Below are 17,448 nucleotides of genomic sequence, written 5' to 3'. Positions count from 1 at the left end.
AGACGCTGAAGGTTTCTGTTGAAACGTGCTGGAACAGTCTGTATATTATGCTGGAATCAATATTTTCTGAATATGAGGACATCCAAACAATACTGACTGAGAGGGGCAATTTGGATTCAGAGAACGCTGGAAGCCTAGTTTCATTCCTACAGCATTTCAAAAAAGCCTCAAATGCTCTGGAAGCTTCAAAACGCCCATCATTGCATCTCACCGTTGTCTGTCTCGAACGGCTTAAACGTCACCTTCAACCTTTAAATGACCTTTTCTTCATTGAAACTCAAATGCCTTTCCATTCTGTTGAACAAATTTGAAGTTCACATCTTGCACAAAATCGCCACCCAAAACTGAAAAGTTTAAAACTTCTGGATAGCGAGAAGGACATGTTAAGTGTCCATAATGAAGTGCGATGCATAATGACTGAGATTCTGGACCAAATGGAACAACCCTGTGCCACAGCAGGTGCAACAAAATGCATACCTGCAAAGAAAATGAAAATGACCAAGAAGATTGACTATTTTAGTTTTAACTTAATTCAACAGCGACTGGAATATACTTATTTTTTTTTTTTTTTTATTTAATAGTTTTGTTTTCAAAGTAGACATTGCTGGAAATGCATTTTGATTATTATTATTATTATTATTATTATTATTATTATTATTATTATTATTATTAAGAACAATTAAGTGCAAATATGGTATCTTTTTTGGAATGCTACATGTGCTACAAAGTGGCACCCAGCAAAGTTTATATGAAACACATTTTGTTAAATTTGATGTATCCCATATTGCAAAAACGTTTTCCTGACTTCTTTTTGTTGTTAGTTGCATGATTCAATTTTAAACTGTATTGCTGCAAAATTGTTTTTAAATATCATCTTTTCATATTGGTTTTATTTGGAATAAGGCTCTCAGGTTTTTCTGTTTTATTTTTCTGTAGTGGTATGAAAAATTGACGCTACAAATTAGAAGTAGGTTTCAATATGCTATTGATTGTAGTCAAAATATAAACAATCAAGCAGGAACAAAAGACTTTTAGATTTAAATGAAATTAGTGCTTTAAGTTAACAGCTCAAGAATATCATTTAATTATTGGATTGCCAGTTCGGGTCGGGTTGCGGGTCTTATTAACGCGGGTCGGGTCGAGTTGCGGGATAGAAGATGGTATTGAAGCAGCTTCCGGAGTTGGGTCGGGTTGTGTAGTAGTGGGTCCGGTTCGGAAGCGGGTCATAAAATTCAAACCCGAGGAGGACTTTGAGGGCCTGTATTCTGCAAGATGCAGACCAGTCCTCACAGTTTAAATAGTGCTGCATGCAGTGTCATACAGTGCCTGTATTCTGCATGGTGCAGACCAGATCTCAGTTTAGATAGCGCTACAGTATAAGGTGGCTAGCCTGACCACATGGCATGCTTCATTTTGTGTACAAGCAGCAGATCTGTTTTACACCACTCTCTGTAGTGTTTTCAAGTGCTACGGATTGCAGTGCTGCTGAGTTTGAGTCTGAGACCTAAAATCTCAACTGTGCTCCTATTTGTGTGTGATCTACAGGATACTCTGTTTTTGTTTTGTTGTTATTTCTATTTTTACTTCAGTAAGAGATGCATGTGAGCAGCTGGTTTCTTCTACAGTAGTACAGTAGTTCAACACAGAGAACATTCTCCTCATACCAGTTACTGTTAGTGTAGAGTTCCCTGAAGAGTCGGGTTACTGCAAACCAACCACTTTATAAGGCTGTCCTTAATGTAATCGAACTTCTTCTAGAGTGCCTGCAGTGTTTACTTGTATTTTAATGCAGTTAATTGCATCGATTTATAGAGCATGAAACAACATGTGTGTAAAATCAGTGAAGCCTTACAGATGGAAGGAAATGGAATACCTTTGTGGGGTAATTGATTTTGAGTCATGCTTAGGGAGAGGTGTTCTGTTGAGGAGTAAAACACCTGAGGGCAGCTTTTAACCAATGAAGATAAATGAGTTGTTGAGCTGCTGATGTGTGAGTGGGATCCTTGCGTCAGAGTCAAATCCAGGGCCCCCAAACACAGTCGAAACAAATGCAAAACCTTTTACACACACACCTTTCTGCATCATTTGACATTCTCAGTCAACACCCAAAATACAGCCTTTCATGACCCTCGCTTTTTTCTATACTTAAAAAGCCAGAGGTGATCAACTCTCCTGATTATTCTAGGTTGAGTGTTCTAGAGACTGGGGTATACAAGCATGATAGAACTGGAAATACAATAAAATACAAATCTGCTACAGTACAGGTTTTGTTCCCTTTAAATTGCTCTGTCCAGGTACTGCCGTTTTGAGCAGATGTGTGGTTTGACCATGATAACTTTCCTTCACCACACCTGATGACTAACCTGTTATTCGCCTTCATGGGTAAATGCACCTTGTCTAACCAGTTTCGCACAGCAGCCAAGACATTCTCTCAGTAAAACGGGACCACCCTCAGGGTCTAAAAAGCAGACGACCAAAGGGAATTCATATCCATGAATAAGTCAGTGAGCTGCAGTGCTGTTACCTATTGCACTGCTCTGTAGCTTGATTAGCGAATAGTGTATCCAGGTAAAGGTACAGTCTAAGTACAAAATGGAATCTATTTTAAACATTCAATAATGCTTATACAATTATTGATTTGTTTGTTATTTCCCTATGAGAAATGTGCAGGTAAAATTATTATTTTTTTTTGGACAGATTTGTGCACTATAACGATACAAGTGATTAATAGCAAGCATACAGTAAACTTGAGGGCTTCACTTTGCATTATAAGCTGGGGTCATTTCCATGCTTTTTCCGTGGTGTCCTGTGATGAGCAGGGAACACTCACTGGAGCAAAGCTGACATTAACTGTTCAACATTAACAAGGGTGTTTACAACGTCTCCTCTGCCACTCTTTGAACACACTGCTGAAGGGGGCACTCTTTATTTATTATTTATTTTAACCCCCACACTAACTCAGGAGAGATGAGGATGAGCACTCGTGTCCTCCGAAACGTGTGCCGTCAGCCATCCACTTTTTTTGCACTGCAAGCTGCCGTGAAGTGTCAGGGTCAGAGGACCACGCAGTTCTGAATTGCACACAGGCAGGCCTGCAAGCGCCCGGCCAGCCACAGGGGGCGCTGGTGCACGGTGAGCCAAGGACTCACCGTGTGTGTTCTCTCTCTCCCTCTCTCTCTCCTCTCTCTCTCTCTCTCTCTCTCCTGGCTTCAGGTTTGATCTCTAATTATAGCAGAACACATGCCATAGCCATGTGCCTGCAGCATTCTGTTTATGTATATATTACTGTGTGTTTAAATTGTACTCTGTTTCAGCCAGAAACCGGCATGCATATTTTTATATGTTTTAATTTTTTACCATTTGCTGTGTGTTTCATTTAAATCGCCGAATGTGATTTTGAAAAAAAACTCTGCAGCTGGTACTGAGTGAGAGAATCCTGCTGTGAGAGGTTGCCAATTTTATTTCAGTTGTAACAGTGCTGGGCCTCTTTGTTTCTTTCAATCATTGAATTGTACACTGTGTTGCAAGGCATTCTGCTCAAGCTTTCACATCAGTCCTTGTGACTAAGGACGCACTGCAGTACCTGGGGCTGTGGGGGACTGTTCATTTTAGAGGTTATTTAAACCAAGGTATAGGATCAAGCAAAGGAGCAAGTGCAAAGAAAATTCAATATTGTGAGTCTCTGTGTATTGGGTTTTACACCAGAGGTCAAGGTGTGCTGAATCTCAGAAACCAATAAATGCAATGTGAGCTCAATGTCATGCTGATTTTTTTTAGTCCCAGGTGAAGACTCTCAGAATTCACAGATCACAAATCCGACATTAGGGCACGTAGTATAACTGATGCAGTTTTAACTGGCCTTGAGACTGCTTGCAATGTAGGAGATGTACCAGTCTGGTGGAATTCCCCTGAATTCAAGGTTTTCACAACCGATGCATGGCAGAGTCGCTCAGTCCTCCCTGGCACTGCACTGCCAGGGAGGACTGAGCGACTCTGCCATGCATCGGTTGTGAAAACCTTGAATAGAAGGCCGTGAGAATCTGCTTAACCCCGGTGTATGAATTAGCACAGAATACCCTTCAAGGCTTTTGTGTGTGCTCACAGGAGTTTCTGTGTGTGCTCACAGGAATTTGTGTGCTCCCAGGAATTTTTTGTTTTAGCACCAGTGACATGAAAGTTCTTTGTGCTGCAAGCCTTTTGATCTCTGATCTACTGGGTGTCTACCTGCTGTGCAGCGATGCTGTGGAAGTCCTTTATTCAGTTTTATCTCCATGCTTGAAATTCATGCCCCCTTACCAGTTCCTTCAAAGTACCCTTATGCCAATTCTGTTTCTTTCTCTTTCATTTCAGTTTTTTAAAAGAAGCACCCAAAACTAACACATTATCTATAAAATCAAAAAGAGCTTCAAGTTTTCTCGAGTTTGCCCGGAGCACCAACGATGCCTGGGATATTGACGACGATGAGGACGAGGAGTTTTTGGGCGGCCCTCCCCCTACCCCTCCTCCCAACCTCAACTCCAAGGTAGCCGTGGCAACAGTGGCACAGGCCATACACAACTACAGCAAGGTCCGAGAGAAACCAGAGTGGCCACAATCAACAGAGAGGGTCCAGGCCAACGGGAGCGTGGTCAAATCAAACAGCGCTGCGCAGCTATCCCAACCCTCAGGTGAGCTGTAGTGATTGTGCAAGGGGACTCTTAACTGTGAATGGAACTGTAGCTCCAGACCTTCCCTTTTCTGTAAAGATCTGTTTTACAAGGTCCCCAGAGCTGCTGGGATTTTCCCTTTTTGAGGTTTGTTTTGAAACAGATGTTTACATATGGGAGCGTTTGTGTGCCATGCTCCTCAATCGGCGAATGTGACTACGTCGTGCGGTTGTGGAGTTCTGTGCAAAACGTCAATAAGAGGTTAAGGTAAATCAGACTATGTAAAACTACGGCCCCTGTTTGTTCACGTTTGTGTCCTGTTTTAAAATCACTGCAGTTGCTTTACATGCAAAGGCTGCCTTTTTATCACTGCATAGGAGCGTTGCATTGTGGATTGTGAGACGTGGTTTGGAAATCCTCTAAAAAAATAAAACAAATACATTTGAGAACTTTCTGTGCAGGCATCTACAAACTGTACCCAAACATTTTACTACCATCTGATGAACAGCTGCATGAATTAACATGATGCAGAGGAGAAGGTGGTAGCATGACATCGGCAACAGAACAACGCTGAAGTAGTGTTGGTTTTTTTTTTTTTTTTTTTTTTTTTTTTTTTTTAACATCAAATTTATTTGTTGTTCAGGATTGACCATACAGAACCGAATTATATATATATAGTGGTGTGAGATTGAGTTGCACAGTTAGGTGGTAATGTGTGCTAGAGCAGGGCTTCCCAAACTATTTTTTAGCCGAAGTTCAGCTGCATTAGGCACTAGGCACTTTTACATGTTTAAATGTGTAACATTATAAATAAACCTAATCTAAACTGTCCTTTATTCATTTGAATAAATATTGTGAAATATGGAATTTACATAAACTATGCACAAATACATTTTTTTTTAAACATTTTAATTTTAGTAAATAAATAGTAAAAACTAAACAGATTTTTTTGTCAAACCTTTAAATTGGGCACCTTTGTATAATTGAACATTTTAGAAATAGCAGTTATTTTTGTTAGTAGTCAAACAATAAAGATGTGCATGTCTCTTATTATTCCCATCCATAAACACCTGAACAGGAATCACTTTGAATAAAACCAGTACAATGTGCACAAAAGCATTAACTTTTTAAAATCCTAATTTCTAAACACTGCGTAACTAAATCATCAATCCGTTACCTCTCACACTGATGTCATGCACAAAAATAGAGGAATTCTCACAATACAGAGGTAAACGAGAGCCTGCAGAAGTTACTTTTTTCGCCACTGCTCTGTGCATCCAGACAACTTGCAAAATACATTGTTAGCTTGCTACATCCCCCCAGTAAACTTCATCTGCAATCCATCTGCAGTGAAATTTGACAGTCAAAAACATTTTATAAAAATTATTAAATTATTTTTCAACAAAACATATTCTAGCGTTATTTTAAGACGACTGTAAATGAGCCAGTAATCAATAAATAGCAGTATATCCAAACATTTTAATTAATTCTTGCTACATACCAGTAATTTGTTTATCAGTTTGATTAATAACTCGATTTAGTTAATATCAAAACATATATCAAAGTACTTAATATTTTAAATTTTAATAAGTAATTAGTCACAAAAACGTATTTCATAGGAATCAATTTAATTTTTAAATGAATGTTATCAAGCACAAAAGTTAGTATGAAAACATTTCTACAAAAGAAGAAACCCATTCCAACACCTCAAAGCTGAGCCCACGGTACAAACACATTCAAACTCCTGTAGCTGCCTTTTTTGTTCTTTTATACTTTGCAAAACGTATTCTTTTGGTAGCGGATTCAACATATTGTAATTTTTTTAATACTGAACATGCTTTTTACATCTGCCAGCAGAGCGATCACCTGGCTTTAACTCTGCCCTATTGTCAGAGCTCTCGCTCTACATCCCGCCTACAGGTAGACAATCTGTTAGCTCTGATTCGTGGATTTCTGCTTTGATTGACAGTCTGCCAATACTCCCTTGCTACACTTGCTTTGTCTACAGTTACAGTTGTTGTTGGCACCAGCATTTCACTATTAATAGAAAAAAATACGTTTTCTTGCTCAGTAAAGAGCAGCCTTATTGTGTTCAGAGGGGTCTCTCATCACAGTTTCTGTCTGTCAGTACTATCTGAAACTGCAGATATCTCTCTGTTAATACGTGTTCCGTTTTCCCCTCTTTATTCTAAATCCTTTGTGCATTGATCACACATGCCTACTGCTGCCACTAATGCAGTGTACTGCAGCTTTGATCTGATACAAATGGCACATGTAAAGAACTGGTAATGTTCATATTTACAACATAAAGTTCCCCAGGTTATTCTGCCTTGATCATCTGCCTGAGCGCATCCTTTTAATAGAAGGGACCCCATACTGTTTGATGTAGTTTTTATGCATTTTTCCCATTTTAAATCCTGTGATAATCATGGACCCCACTTACTCTGTGTCTGTGTAAGTGTAGCGTTGGTGTGGCTGGTAGTGTTGAACACACTTACACTGTGTCTGTACATCTGTAGCTGGTGAACTGAACCATACCAAAGGCACCACCATCACAGAGTGGTGTACCACCGAACCGCACCGTACCAAAGACACCACCACCACCACCTCCGAGTGGTGTACCCCTGAACTGCGCCGTACCAAAGACACCACCACAATCGAGTGGTGTACCACCAAACCGCACCGTACCGGTTTGAGTCTTTTTACAGTACTTTTGCCCGTAACTACTGTACAGCCGCGTCACTGCTTGTGCTGTCTGAGATGGTGGGTTTTTTGTTATTAGTACTGTATACTGCACCAGCCCTGTTGCACTAAGTATTGTATACAGGAGCTGTAGCTCCCGCCCTGTTACCCAGCAGTGTTGCTGCCGCCCTGCCCTGGTGCAGCCGCAAGAGCCTCGTGTCAAGCCACAAGGTGAACAGCAGCCCTAGGGGTTTGCTGCCACAGGTCCAGGGCCCCTTCTCGGGGAGCAATCTGGAATATTGGTGTCTGTGCACCACAGACTTATCGGTGTTTACTACCGTTCAGACCGGCATGCACATTGCAGTTCAAACACGGTCCCCTTGCGTTTTGGGACATGACTGCAGGAGGTAGAAGCTCGGCTGCAAAAATGGTCTCTTCGTGTGGTACACCCCCTCCAGTTGGAGGACGGGTTCTACTCCATGCCCAAGCGAGATGGTGGCCTCAGACCAATCCTTAACCTCAGGCAGGTCAACCTGTATCTGAGCCAAAGGAGGTTCAAAATGTTGAAACAACTGTTGCAGTCAGTCAGACCTCAAAGCTGCCTGTTTCCGTATCACCATAAAAAACGGCGCAGTTAAGTACCTGCGATCCGCCTTTCGGGGAACAGCGTACGAATTCAGGGTCTTGCCGTTTTGGCATCTCTAGCTCCTCAAGCGCATAGAGGCTATTCTGGTCCAATTGATACTCCGAGGCATCAGAGTACTCGACTGGCTCAGTTGTGTTCAGTCTTCAGTGCAGGCAGAGGCCCACGCGGAACACTCCACCGACCACCTTCAGTGTTTGGGCCTGTCGGTGAATCATGCAAAGAGCCAACTTACATTCTTGTAGACAGCCTCCTATTTGGGAGTGCTGCTGGACTGGCGCACTGTGTGGAATGGCAGGGCAGTGACAGTGAGAATGATAACATTCATTTAAAAATTAAATTGATGCCTATGAAATACATTTTTGTGACTAATTACCTATTAACATTTAAAATATTAAGTACTTTGGGGCAGTGTTTCTAGCCTTGCAGAAGTTTTTTACAGGAAGTTCACAGGTGACATTTGCTTGTACAACACTACTGTGGTGGCTTATAAACCACCAGGGCAGCCTCAGGTCTCCCAATCTCCATCGAGTAGCCTGGGGTGATAAACTTCGCGGTGGACTCCTCTCAAGGGGAGTTCCCAGTGCCTTGGAATGGAGGCTTCACCCAGAGGTGGTGAGCCTCATTTGGCAGTGGTTTAGGAGAGCAGATATAATTCTTTACATCCCAGGAACTGACCCCTCTGGTTCTCCATAAAAGGAGCCGGGGACCCACAAGCGATAGATGTCTTGGCACACCAATGGCCGAGGCAGCTGCTGTATGCCTTCCCACCACTTGCTATGCTTCTGCTGTGTCTGGAGAAAATCGGACAGGACCACGCCAGGGTGATATTAGTATCTCCTTACAGGCCCAGGAGACTGGTTTCCAGTTTTGATGCAGCTCTTGAGAGACCAGTCGTGGAGCCTGCCAGAATATCACGACCTGTTCAGTCAGGCGCGGGGGACATTGTGGCATCCCAACTCATCGAGCCTGTGGCTCGGTCTGGCCACTGAATGGCAATGTTTGAGTGTCTGGGGTTTTCCGACAGGGTTATTGACAACCTGCAGAATGCCAGAGCATTTAAAGGTCTATTTGGCAGCTATTCCAGTTTGCCATATCAACATTGATTCATTCTCTCCAGAAGCTTAGCTTCCTGGTGGGGAACATTTTTTGAAAGTGTTAGGGTTGAATGTTGTCACTCAAGCGACTGTTTACTTGGTATCACCTTCGCAAAATGGGTGAGTGAGATGCAGGGTTTCTCCTTAGTGAGAACCTGTTTAATTTTTACAGAGGCCAGGGCAAGGGTTACGCTCTGTACATATCCTGCCTTTTGCCAAACACTGTCTCGGCATTCCGTGTTAACTAGTCTGTGGATTTGGAGGCTTCTTTTCACCTCCTGCCAGTCTAACAGGAAGGTGCAGCTCCATACGCTGTGCCCTGGGCGGGCCCTGGCATGCATGTTGACAGGACAAAAAGAGGATGATGTGGTGTCTGCACTGGGACGAGGTCCCATGATCAAGCCCTGTCTAGACAGAGGCTGTCCAAATGGACAGGAGGCACATGCAGGACTTGCCCCTCCAGAAAAGCTCACTGCCCATTGCTTCAGGGGCATGGCAATTTCATGGGCTATATTCCAGGGTGCATTTGTCAATGACATTTGCAATGCAGCGGTGTAGGCTACTCCCCATACCTTTACTAGGTTCTACAGACTTCGGTCGGGATCCACAACACCCTGGTTTTTGGAACTAGAGTATTACGGGTGTCTACTTAGTCAAATAGAGTAAGTTTCTCCCTGATTTTTCTAGCCATAGCTACTTGTACTGGGGTTCCTAATGGTAAAGCACACAGTGGACAGAGGCAGTTCACCTGCTTGCGGGGGAATATTTTAAACTGATCTCGCCAAGTTGTCAAATTGGTTGAGTTCACTTGTAATTTGGGTATTAATTAATTTGAAGCTTTAAGCTAATAGTTTGTTTAATTGTCATGAGAGGTTGGAACTCCAGTTAACTTCATTCTTGCTGCCTGAGTATGGTTCTCATTGTCTGTGAGAAAGCTGCAGTGTTTCTTCTGCCCATAAGATGGCAATATTGCTAAAGAGATGCACAACTTCAAAGGCAGGCTGATGGTGAATCTGGAATATTTTACAGACTCTTATTATTAAACTCCAAACATAACTATCAAAGAGACATTTCACTACTTTTTTTTTTTTTTTAACCCAGTCAACCATGAATAAACAGCTGTGACGTGCATAAATCATAAAGTGTTTTACAGCATCAAGAGGATTGCGCAGCACCTTCCAATGTGTCACGGTGCTGAACCAGGAAGTACAGCAGTTCAACTCCTTATGTAAAATCGGTGCGAAAACCAAAGCATGGAATTTGTGCACAAAATGCTGTACTGAAGAGCTGATGAGGAATCTGGGATACTTTCTGTACTACAAAAAGAATCTTATGTTTGGACATCAAATGTAAGAAACAGCAGGTTGACTTTTTAATGAAACCGTTGAGGTGACTGAAGGCAGTGGATTGGTGCAGTGCCTCTCTCGTGAAGGTGGAAGCAGTGGTGTATTTCATGGTCCATTGTATCTGTACATTAAGATGATGTTTGTGCTGCACTTAGGGGTTCTAGTTTCATTGCATGTTTTTGATTTCCATGTTGTTTTATGCATCAGTAAGTCTTGGTGTTGTGACGTCTCACACGAAAAGCCTCCTGTTACGTCTCGAGCCGTTCTATTTGTATTGCATGTATCTCTCACACGGGCGTGTGAACATGGTGCTCATCCGAGCCGCACTGTACTGTGCTGTGTAGGAATGATTCTCCCAGTTCACAGCCTGAACACCCTGTGACTGCATGCCAAGGTCATTGTTTGCCGATGATTTAGTTCCAGGGTTTCCAGACGTGTGGAGATCTGCATTATCACTGTGATGCAAACTCAGTAAATGAGTTGTGGAGTGTGCAGAGGAGGCATGGCTGTCACAGATCCAATAGCCAGAAACCTTTTGGCCATATATTTATTTTTGATTTAGTGTTTGTTGTGCTTGACCAAGTCCAGAGAGAAAGATGGCTATTGACGTCAATAAATACCGTTTTACATAATTTGTTTTTCAAGTGTCACTTGCAGGTTTGTTTGGGAAACACTCTGAGACACTCATGACTGCACATGGTGTCTGTGTCTGATCTCCTGATAGTGTTGAAGAGGCTGTGGAGGTTTCCAGCATCCTCATGTCAGGGTTCAATTGTACGGAAACTCATTGCTGCCGTACACAAAACAAAATTATATTGCGTAATTTCGTGTTAGGAAATTGTCACGATTTTGTGATAGGGATAACTTATGGGTGCATTTTACAACCATGTTGTTTGAGTAGATAAACTGTAAGTACGATGTAGTAACTCTATATACTGCCCCTTTACCAGCTTTGGAAAAATATAACTTTGCAATCACATTTGTCCATGCATAATGTTTATGCTGTTCTATAAACTTGTTGTTAAATTAAATAAATGCTGTTTTTTTTTTTTTTTTAATAATATATTTTTGGTTGTACCATTAATTTACTAAGAGTATATAAACAAGGAACAAATATCATGACACACTTGCAGAAATTGAATTAAGCCGGTGTCACTAGTACATAGAAATGAAAGAGCACACAGTCATTCTGAATATAGAGAAAGCTTCCATGCAACCCTGCATTGCAGTATCATGTGTTAAGAATTATCACGTGATTATAAGTGATCATATAGAAATTACTGTTTTTTATTTATATATATTCTATATAGATATATATATATATATATATATATATATATATATATATATATATAATATAATATATATATATATTGACTAGATATATAGATATCGTTATATATAATATTGACTAGATCAAACTATCGTTAAAATGCCTTGTCGTAACGACGGTATGTATTTTTATTTATGTATTTATAATATGTGTGTGTGTGTGTGTGTGTGTGTGTGTGTGTATATATATATATATATATATATGTATATATATATATATATATATATAATATATAATCTCACACACACACACATACATACATACATACATACATATATATATATATATATATATATATATATATATATATATATATATATATATATATATATATATATATATGTATGTATGTGTGTGTGTGTGTGTGTGTGTAGAGATATATATATATACACACACACACACACACACTGTATAATATTTATGTATTTATTTTTATGTATGGCAGCAATGCTGTTCCGTAAAATTGCTATCAACTATATCAGACTATCCCTGCAAAGTCACCCATTGGTTTGTCTCGCACACCTTGCTGGTGATGGTGTGCCTGTGTCCTACGAGGGGGAGCAGGGAGTTCATGCCCTCTGCTCTTGACTGAAGCACACCTTCTCACTTTCCTTTTCTTTTACCCTTTGACTTGCATTGTGGTCTTTTCAGAACTGCAGCCTTCTGCTGCTGTTCTAAGGGGCTGGTCAGTTCTATCCAGATCTAATACTGCTATGAAGCATATTTTAATACTGGGATGAAGCAGTTACAGGGGCACACTCCATGGGACAGTTTGGAAATTTCATCCAAACCAGCAAACTGCCACTCTGCTGCGGTGACTGAGCAGTAATAAATTGCCTCTGGGAATTCCTTGGTCCACAGGGGTCTGTAGCTCTGCTTTCTTTAGAATCTGGGTCACTTCTATTCTCACTTTTTCAACAGAATTTCATGCAGTGTGCCTCTGTTTATATTGATGTGGGAGAGACTGATTCTGTGTAATGTCGCTCTTCTGGCTGTGGTTTATAGTCCAGGTTTGGGTGCTTGACATTATGGGGATTTCTGCATATGTTAAACTCTTTCCAGTTCTCAGAGGCCACAGGCTGGAAATGAAGCTTTTCTGTCTAAAAGCAGATTTCAGTGTTTTAACAGTGCGCCATTTGTCATATGAATTTCCCCATAAATTAAACTGATCAATACACGTCCTGTGATATAGTAAGACATTTGTCTGCCTTCTAGAATGTCCTGACACGAGATCTTCCTGTACTCTCATATCTCTGTACTCATACATTTTTTATTACTGTAAGGGTGGGGTGGGGTGGGGGGGTGGGGGTGGAGTATTGCTTTCTGTCATTGACTTTGTGCAGCAATGATAAAATACATTGTCTGTATTTGAAATTTTCAAAGAGGGAGAGGCTTGAGACACAATTATTAAAATAATTTTTATCCAACTGAAATCGGTACAATCTGTCACCTTGCTGCCATTCAACTGAAAATAATACAACCTGCTGTTCATTATGTCAGCGTATCTTCAACAAGAGTCCGCACCTTGCATTATTTTTCCACTGTTTTTTTCTTTTCGTGCTGTAATTTTCTGGAGTATATCATACTATATATAGGATACTCCAGGTGTGCAGTGTTGTATTTCATTACTCTGTGCATGACACAAAAACAGACATACATTTTGTGAGTTGTAGTGTTAAATAAATGGCTATGTGCGTTCTAATTGACCCTGTACACAGTGATGCCACAGCAGACCACTTGGAGATGCACAAGAGCCCATAATGCCATTCCACTAGAAGCTCCATTCTGATTTTCAGACCAAACACAAGTGGCACTGCCTCCTGACTGATGCATCATGCAGGGGAGTGCTGTTGTTGTAGCTGCTGCTGCTATTATATTTTGTGTTTACGCTGTGGTTTGTTAATGGTTAGTCTCCTTCAGGTACTGCAGTATTTGGAAGAGATCAGTACACACGTTCGTCAGCACTTGGTTTGAGATACATTCAACCGCTTTTGGAAACAGTTTTAAGTGATTGTAAAGGAAACGCGTATATTATCAACGAGATGGGCTTCTTCTTTCAAATATGTGGAACCTGTTTTGAAGCCCTTGAGCCTCGCTGTTTGCCCGGATTCACTGTTTTTCATGTTCACGCTGCAGCCTTGCCCTCTTGTGTGTTTAGGTGGTTCTTCGTTTCGGAAGCCGCTGCACAAACAGCAGTCTCTCCCGTTGCGGCCCGTCATCCCCCTGATCGCGAGGATCTCGGACCAGAATGCTTCTGGGGCTCCGCCGATGGCCGTCCGAGAGAAGACAAGGCTGGAGAAGTTCAGGCAACTTCTAGCAAGTGAGAACACCGACTTGGGTAAGCTATCAAGCACAGCAAAATAATTTCTCTCTCTCTTCTGGTGTTCAGGGTGCTTGGCCACGTCATAGTGCGGCGCTTGTTTTTGCAAAGCCTTTGTCATGTATGTGAAGCTGTGTTAGTTTCTGGGAGCTGGAGATGAATGAATGAATGAATGAATGAATGAATAAATAAAACCTCTATGAAGAGAAAGTAAAACTGTAAACCTCTTCTGAATGATAATGCTTTGGCAGTTTTATCCAAGGTGACTTCTAGGGGTTACAGGGTGCATCAGCTGAGGATCCAGTAACATGGTATATAGTAGGAGGGGTAGTTCATGGCTTCTATAAGGCAGTCTAACAGGTGGGTCTTGATGAGGTGGCAGAAGGCAGTGAGAGACGGAGCAGTTCTGAAGTTCTCTGGTAGCTGGTTCCACCACTGAGGGGCTAGGGAAGAGAAGGAGTGGGCACAGGAGGCTGGAGAGTGGAGCCAAGGCATGACCATTAGAGGAGTGGAGGGGGGGTGTAGGGAGACACAAGGGATTGGAGGTAGGAGGGGACAGTGTGGAGAAGAGTGGTAGGCAAGGTCTTGAATTGAATACAAGCAGAGATAGGTACCCAGTGGAAAGGCCAAAGCAGAGCATGAGAGTAGTGAAGTTGGGAGAATATAAGACGAGCTGCAGAATTTTGAATGAGCTGAAGGGGGCGGATAGCTGAAGCAGAGAGACCAGCAAGGAGAGAATTACAGCAGACCATTCTGGAGAGTACAAGAGCTTGGACCAGGAGTGGAGTGCAGTAAGTAGTGAGAAATGGACAGGTTCGGTAGAGGTTGCTAAGAAAGAAGATGCAAGTGTGTGTCAGGAAAGAGATATGTTGAGAGAAAGAGAGGAAAAAGGCAAAGCCAGATGATGTTGCCCGAGTAGAACTGGACCTAAAGAGGTTAACCTTGAAGTGTTAGACAGGCTTGTTAATGACATATCATGTCCTACATGTGGGATAGCTGCTTTCTGTCAACACTGTATCCATACCAATTACCAGGGCTTTCTATTGTGCGGTAATTACAAGTGTAGGTCCGTTCATATCTGCACACTGCTATCTAACTCTCACCTGAAAGGTGCTTCCTCACCTTTTGAACTTAGCAAACCAGCTGCATCAAAGGCAAATCTGTCCATGCAGTTACATAACTAATAATATACACAGCAATCAGGCTTTGCTTTCTGCTCCAGTAATGGCATGCACAGTGTGCTTATTATTGCTCTGCAACAGGAGTGTTCTTTCCATCCCTGCTGCAAACAAGGAGGTCACCTTTACACACTTTCAACACATGGAGGAGGTCAGCTTCTCTGGACAAAACGGACACAGCATTTGATCCGGAGACCTGATTTTTAATTCGCTTTTAGCTGCGGGGAAGAAAAGGTTTTTGGAAAAATACAAGTGTGTGCAGCGTACAAGCAAAGATGCATCATTTCTTTGTCGATAACGCTCACCTATAATACTTTGTCCCCCCCCCCCCAGGTTAAAAATGTATCTTGTTGGTTATTTTCAGTCATGTCCCCAAAACAGATTTTGTAGAAAGTTGTGACTGTTGGGAATGAACCCCCAAACCCACATATTGGTGCTTAATTTATATCACAAGCACCCCAAACCCTCACAGCGATGCTTCATTTATATCACAAGCACCCCAAACCCTCACAGCGATGCTTCATTTATATCACAAGCACCCCAAACCCTCACAGCGGTGCTTCATTTATATCACAAGCACCCCTGTTTTAAGGTGTTGATTGTCAAGGTTTGCACTGGCTGTGTCCAAAACTGTGTAGAATTTAGTTTCTTTTATTTTTAATGGAGTATTAGATTTTAATTGCTTTTAAAACACTGTGCGGGTTGTATTTACAGCAAGTTGTGTGACCAAAACCTAAGTAGGCTTTGTGTGACTCGGACCCCAAGCCACAATATTTAATACAATTCCCTGTGCTTCAGCTGCAGTCTGCTCTTCAGGTCTTGTTAAAGTCATGTTTCAGGCAACCTGGCTTTTAAAACCCTCAGAAGGCAGCCAGCAACCAAATGTGGCATAAAAAATAGATCCCTCTATTTGATGCTTTTAGTGTGTGTGTGTGTGTGTGTGTGTGTGTGTGTGTGTGTGTGTGTGTGTGTGTGTGTGTGTGTGTGTGTGTGTATATGTTGTTAATGTACAACCTAATATATATCGAAATTTTACTACTTAGTTTAACTTGTACTGGTGATAGTTTCCACAAGGGGGTGTCGGTCTCAGCGAAAACCTTTACTGTAGAAGCTGGCCACATCCAGAAGCAGCATGGTTCTTTCTAACTGGAATTGTGCTCATAGTATAAAAACCTGGTCCCTGTATCTGCAGGTATCCTGCTTACTGTGAGGGTCATTTTTGTAATTAAGAATTCCTTTTCAAAGAATAGAAAGGGCAGGTATGTTTTTGGGGCCAGCTTTACTGTTTTTGCTGGTAGCTTGCAAACTATTTGATTGATCAGGTTCAAACTTGGGTAAGCTGCTGAAGGCTTCTTCTGGTTCAGCTTAGGAAAGCATGTACCCAATATCTGGAGCTTTGTGTGGGTTTGCTGTGTGTAATGTGTTGCTGTTCACATAGCTTGGGAATATCTGTTAGTTTAAACTGTCTGTTTGAGAGAAATAGAGACCCCATGAGTGTAGATCTTAACTTCTTTGCATGGTTGTGAATCACTTAAATAAGTAAAGTACATACAGTAATGCGAACCTTTCCATTTCCTGTTGTATCCGCAGAAAAGTTGCGGAGATGCAGTTGGTCAGGTGTCCCAAGAGAATTCCGTCCAATCACGTGGAGGTTACTGTCGGTAAGTGCATCTCGCACCTCCCAGAGCCTATTGGGGCATTTTTAGCTGATAAAGGACACTTATGTCTGAAACGTCCTAAATACTTTTATATTTATGTTGTACTTTTGTGCACCTTTTACTAATAATTTGAAAACACTTTTTTTTTTTTTTTATATATTGGTGTGCTTTGCATTTTAATTTTTGTATTTATTTTTATGCATACATACAGCTGTGGCCAAAAGTTTTGCATCACCCTATAGAATGATGTTAAATAAAAAATCATATAGAGATCTCTCCCCTCTCCTCTGTCTCTCTGTTTGTGTGTGTATTATATAATATTTATCACATTGAGCATCAAAAGAAAGTTTTCACTTATATTTGGATAAAATCAGTAGGTGTGATCGAAAAATGACAAACTCCGTTTTAGAGCAGGCGCAGTGACTTTATTGTGCTGATTTAACAATTGACATCACGAAGACGCTGCAAAATGATCTGTCGATCTTGGGCAGGTGTTGTGACTCTTGGTCTCCCAGTTTGTGGTCTGTCTTTGGCAGAGTGTGTCT

At 41.4% G+C, this 17,448-nt stretch overlaps 1 protein-coding gene across 2 annotated transcripts in view; it reads left to right on the top strand.

Moving 5' to 3' along the window:
• The window catches only part of LOC121299827 (TBC1 domain family member 22B-like), a 151,379-nt gene that overhangs the window by 14,733 nt on the left and 119,198 nt on the right, over positions 1–17,448 (top strand). For both annotated transcript variants that reach the window (XM_041227942.1, XM_041227943.1), the window contains 3 exons: positions 4,351–4,667; positions 13,906–14,085; positions 16,836–16,906. In XM_041227942.1, coding sequence (XP_041083876.1) covers positions 4,351–4,667; positions 13,906–14,085; positions 16,836–16,906 — 568 coding nt within the window. The remainder of the gene's footprint in view (positions 1–4,350; positions 4,668–13,905; positions 14,086–16,835; positions 16,907–17,448) is intronic.

This window comes from Polyodon spathula, chromosome 25 (assembly GCF_017654505.1).
Source record: "Polyodon spathula isolate WHYD16114869_AA chromosome 25, ASM1765450v1, whole genome shotgun sequence".
Classification (NCBI taxonomy): Eukaryota; Metazoa; Chordata; class Actinopteri; order Acipenseriformes; family Polyodontidae; genus Polyodon; species Polyodon spathula.
This window is presented reverse-complemented; position numbering and strand designations above follow the sequence as displayed.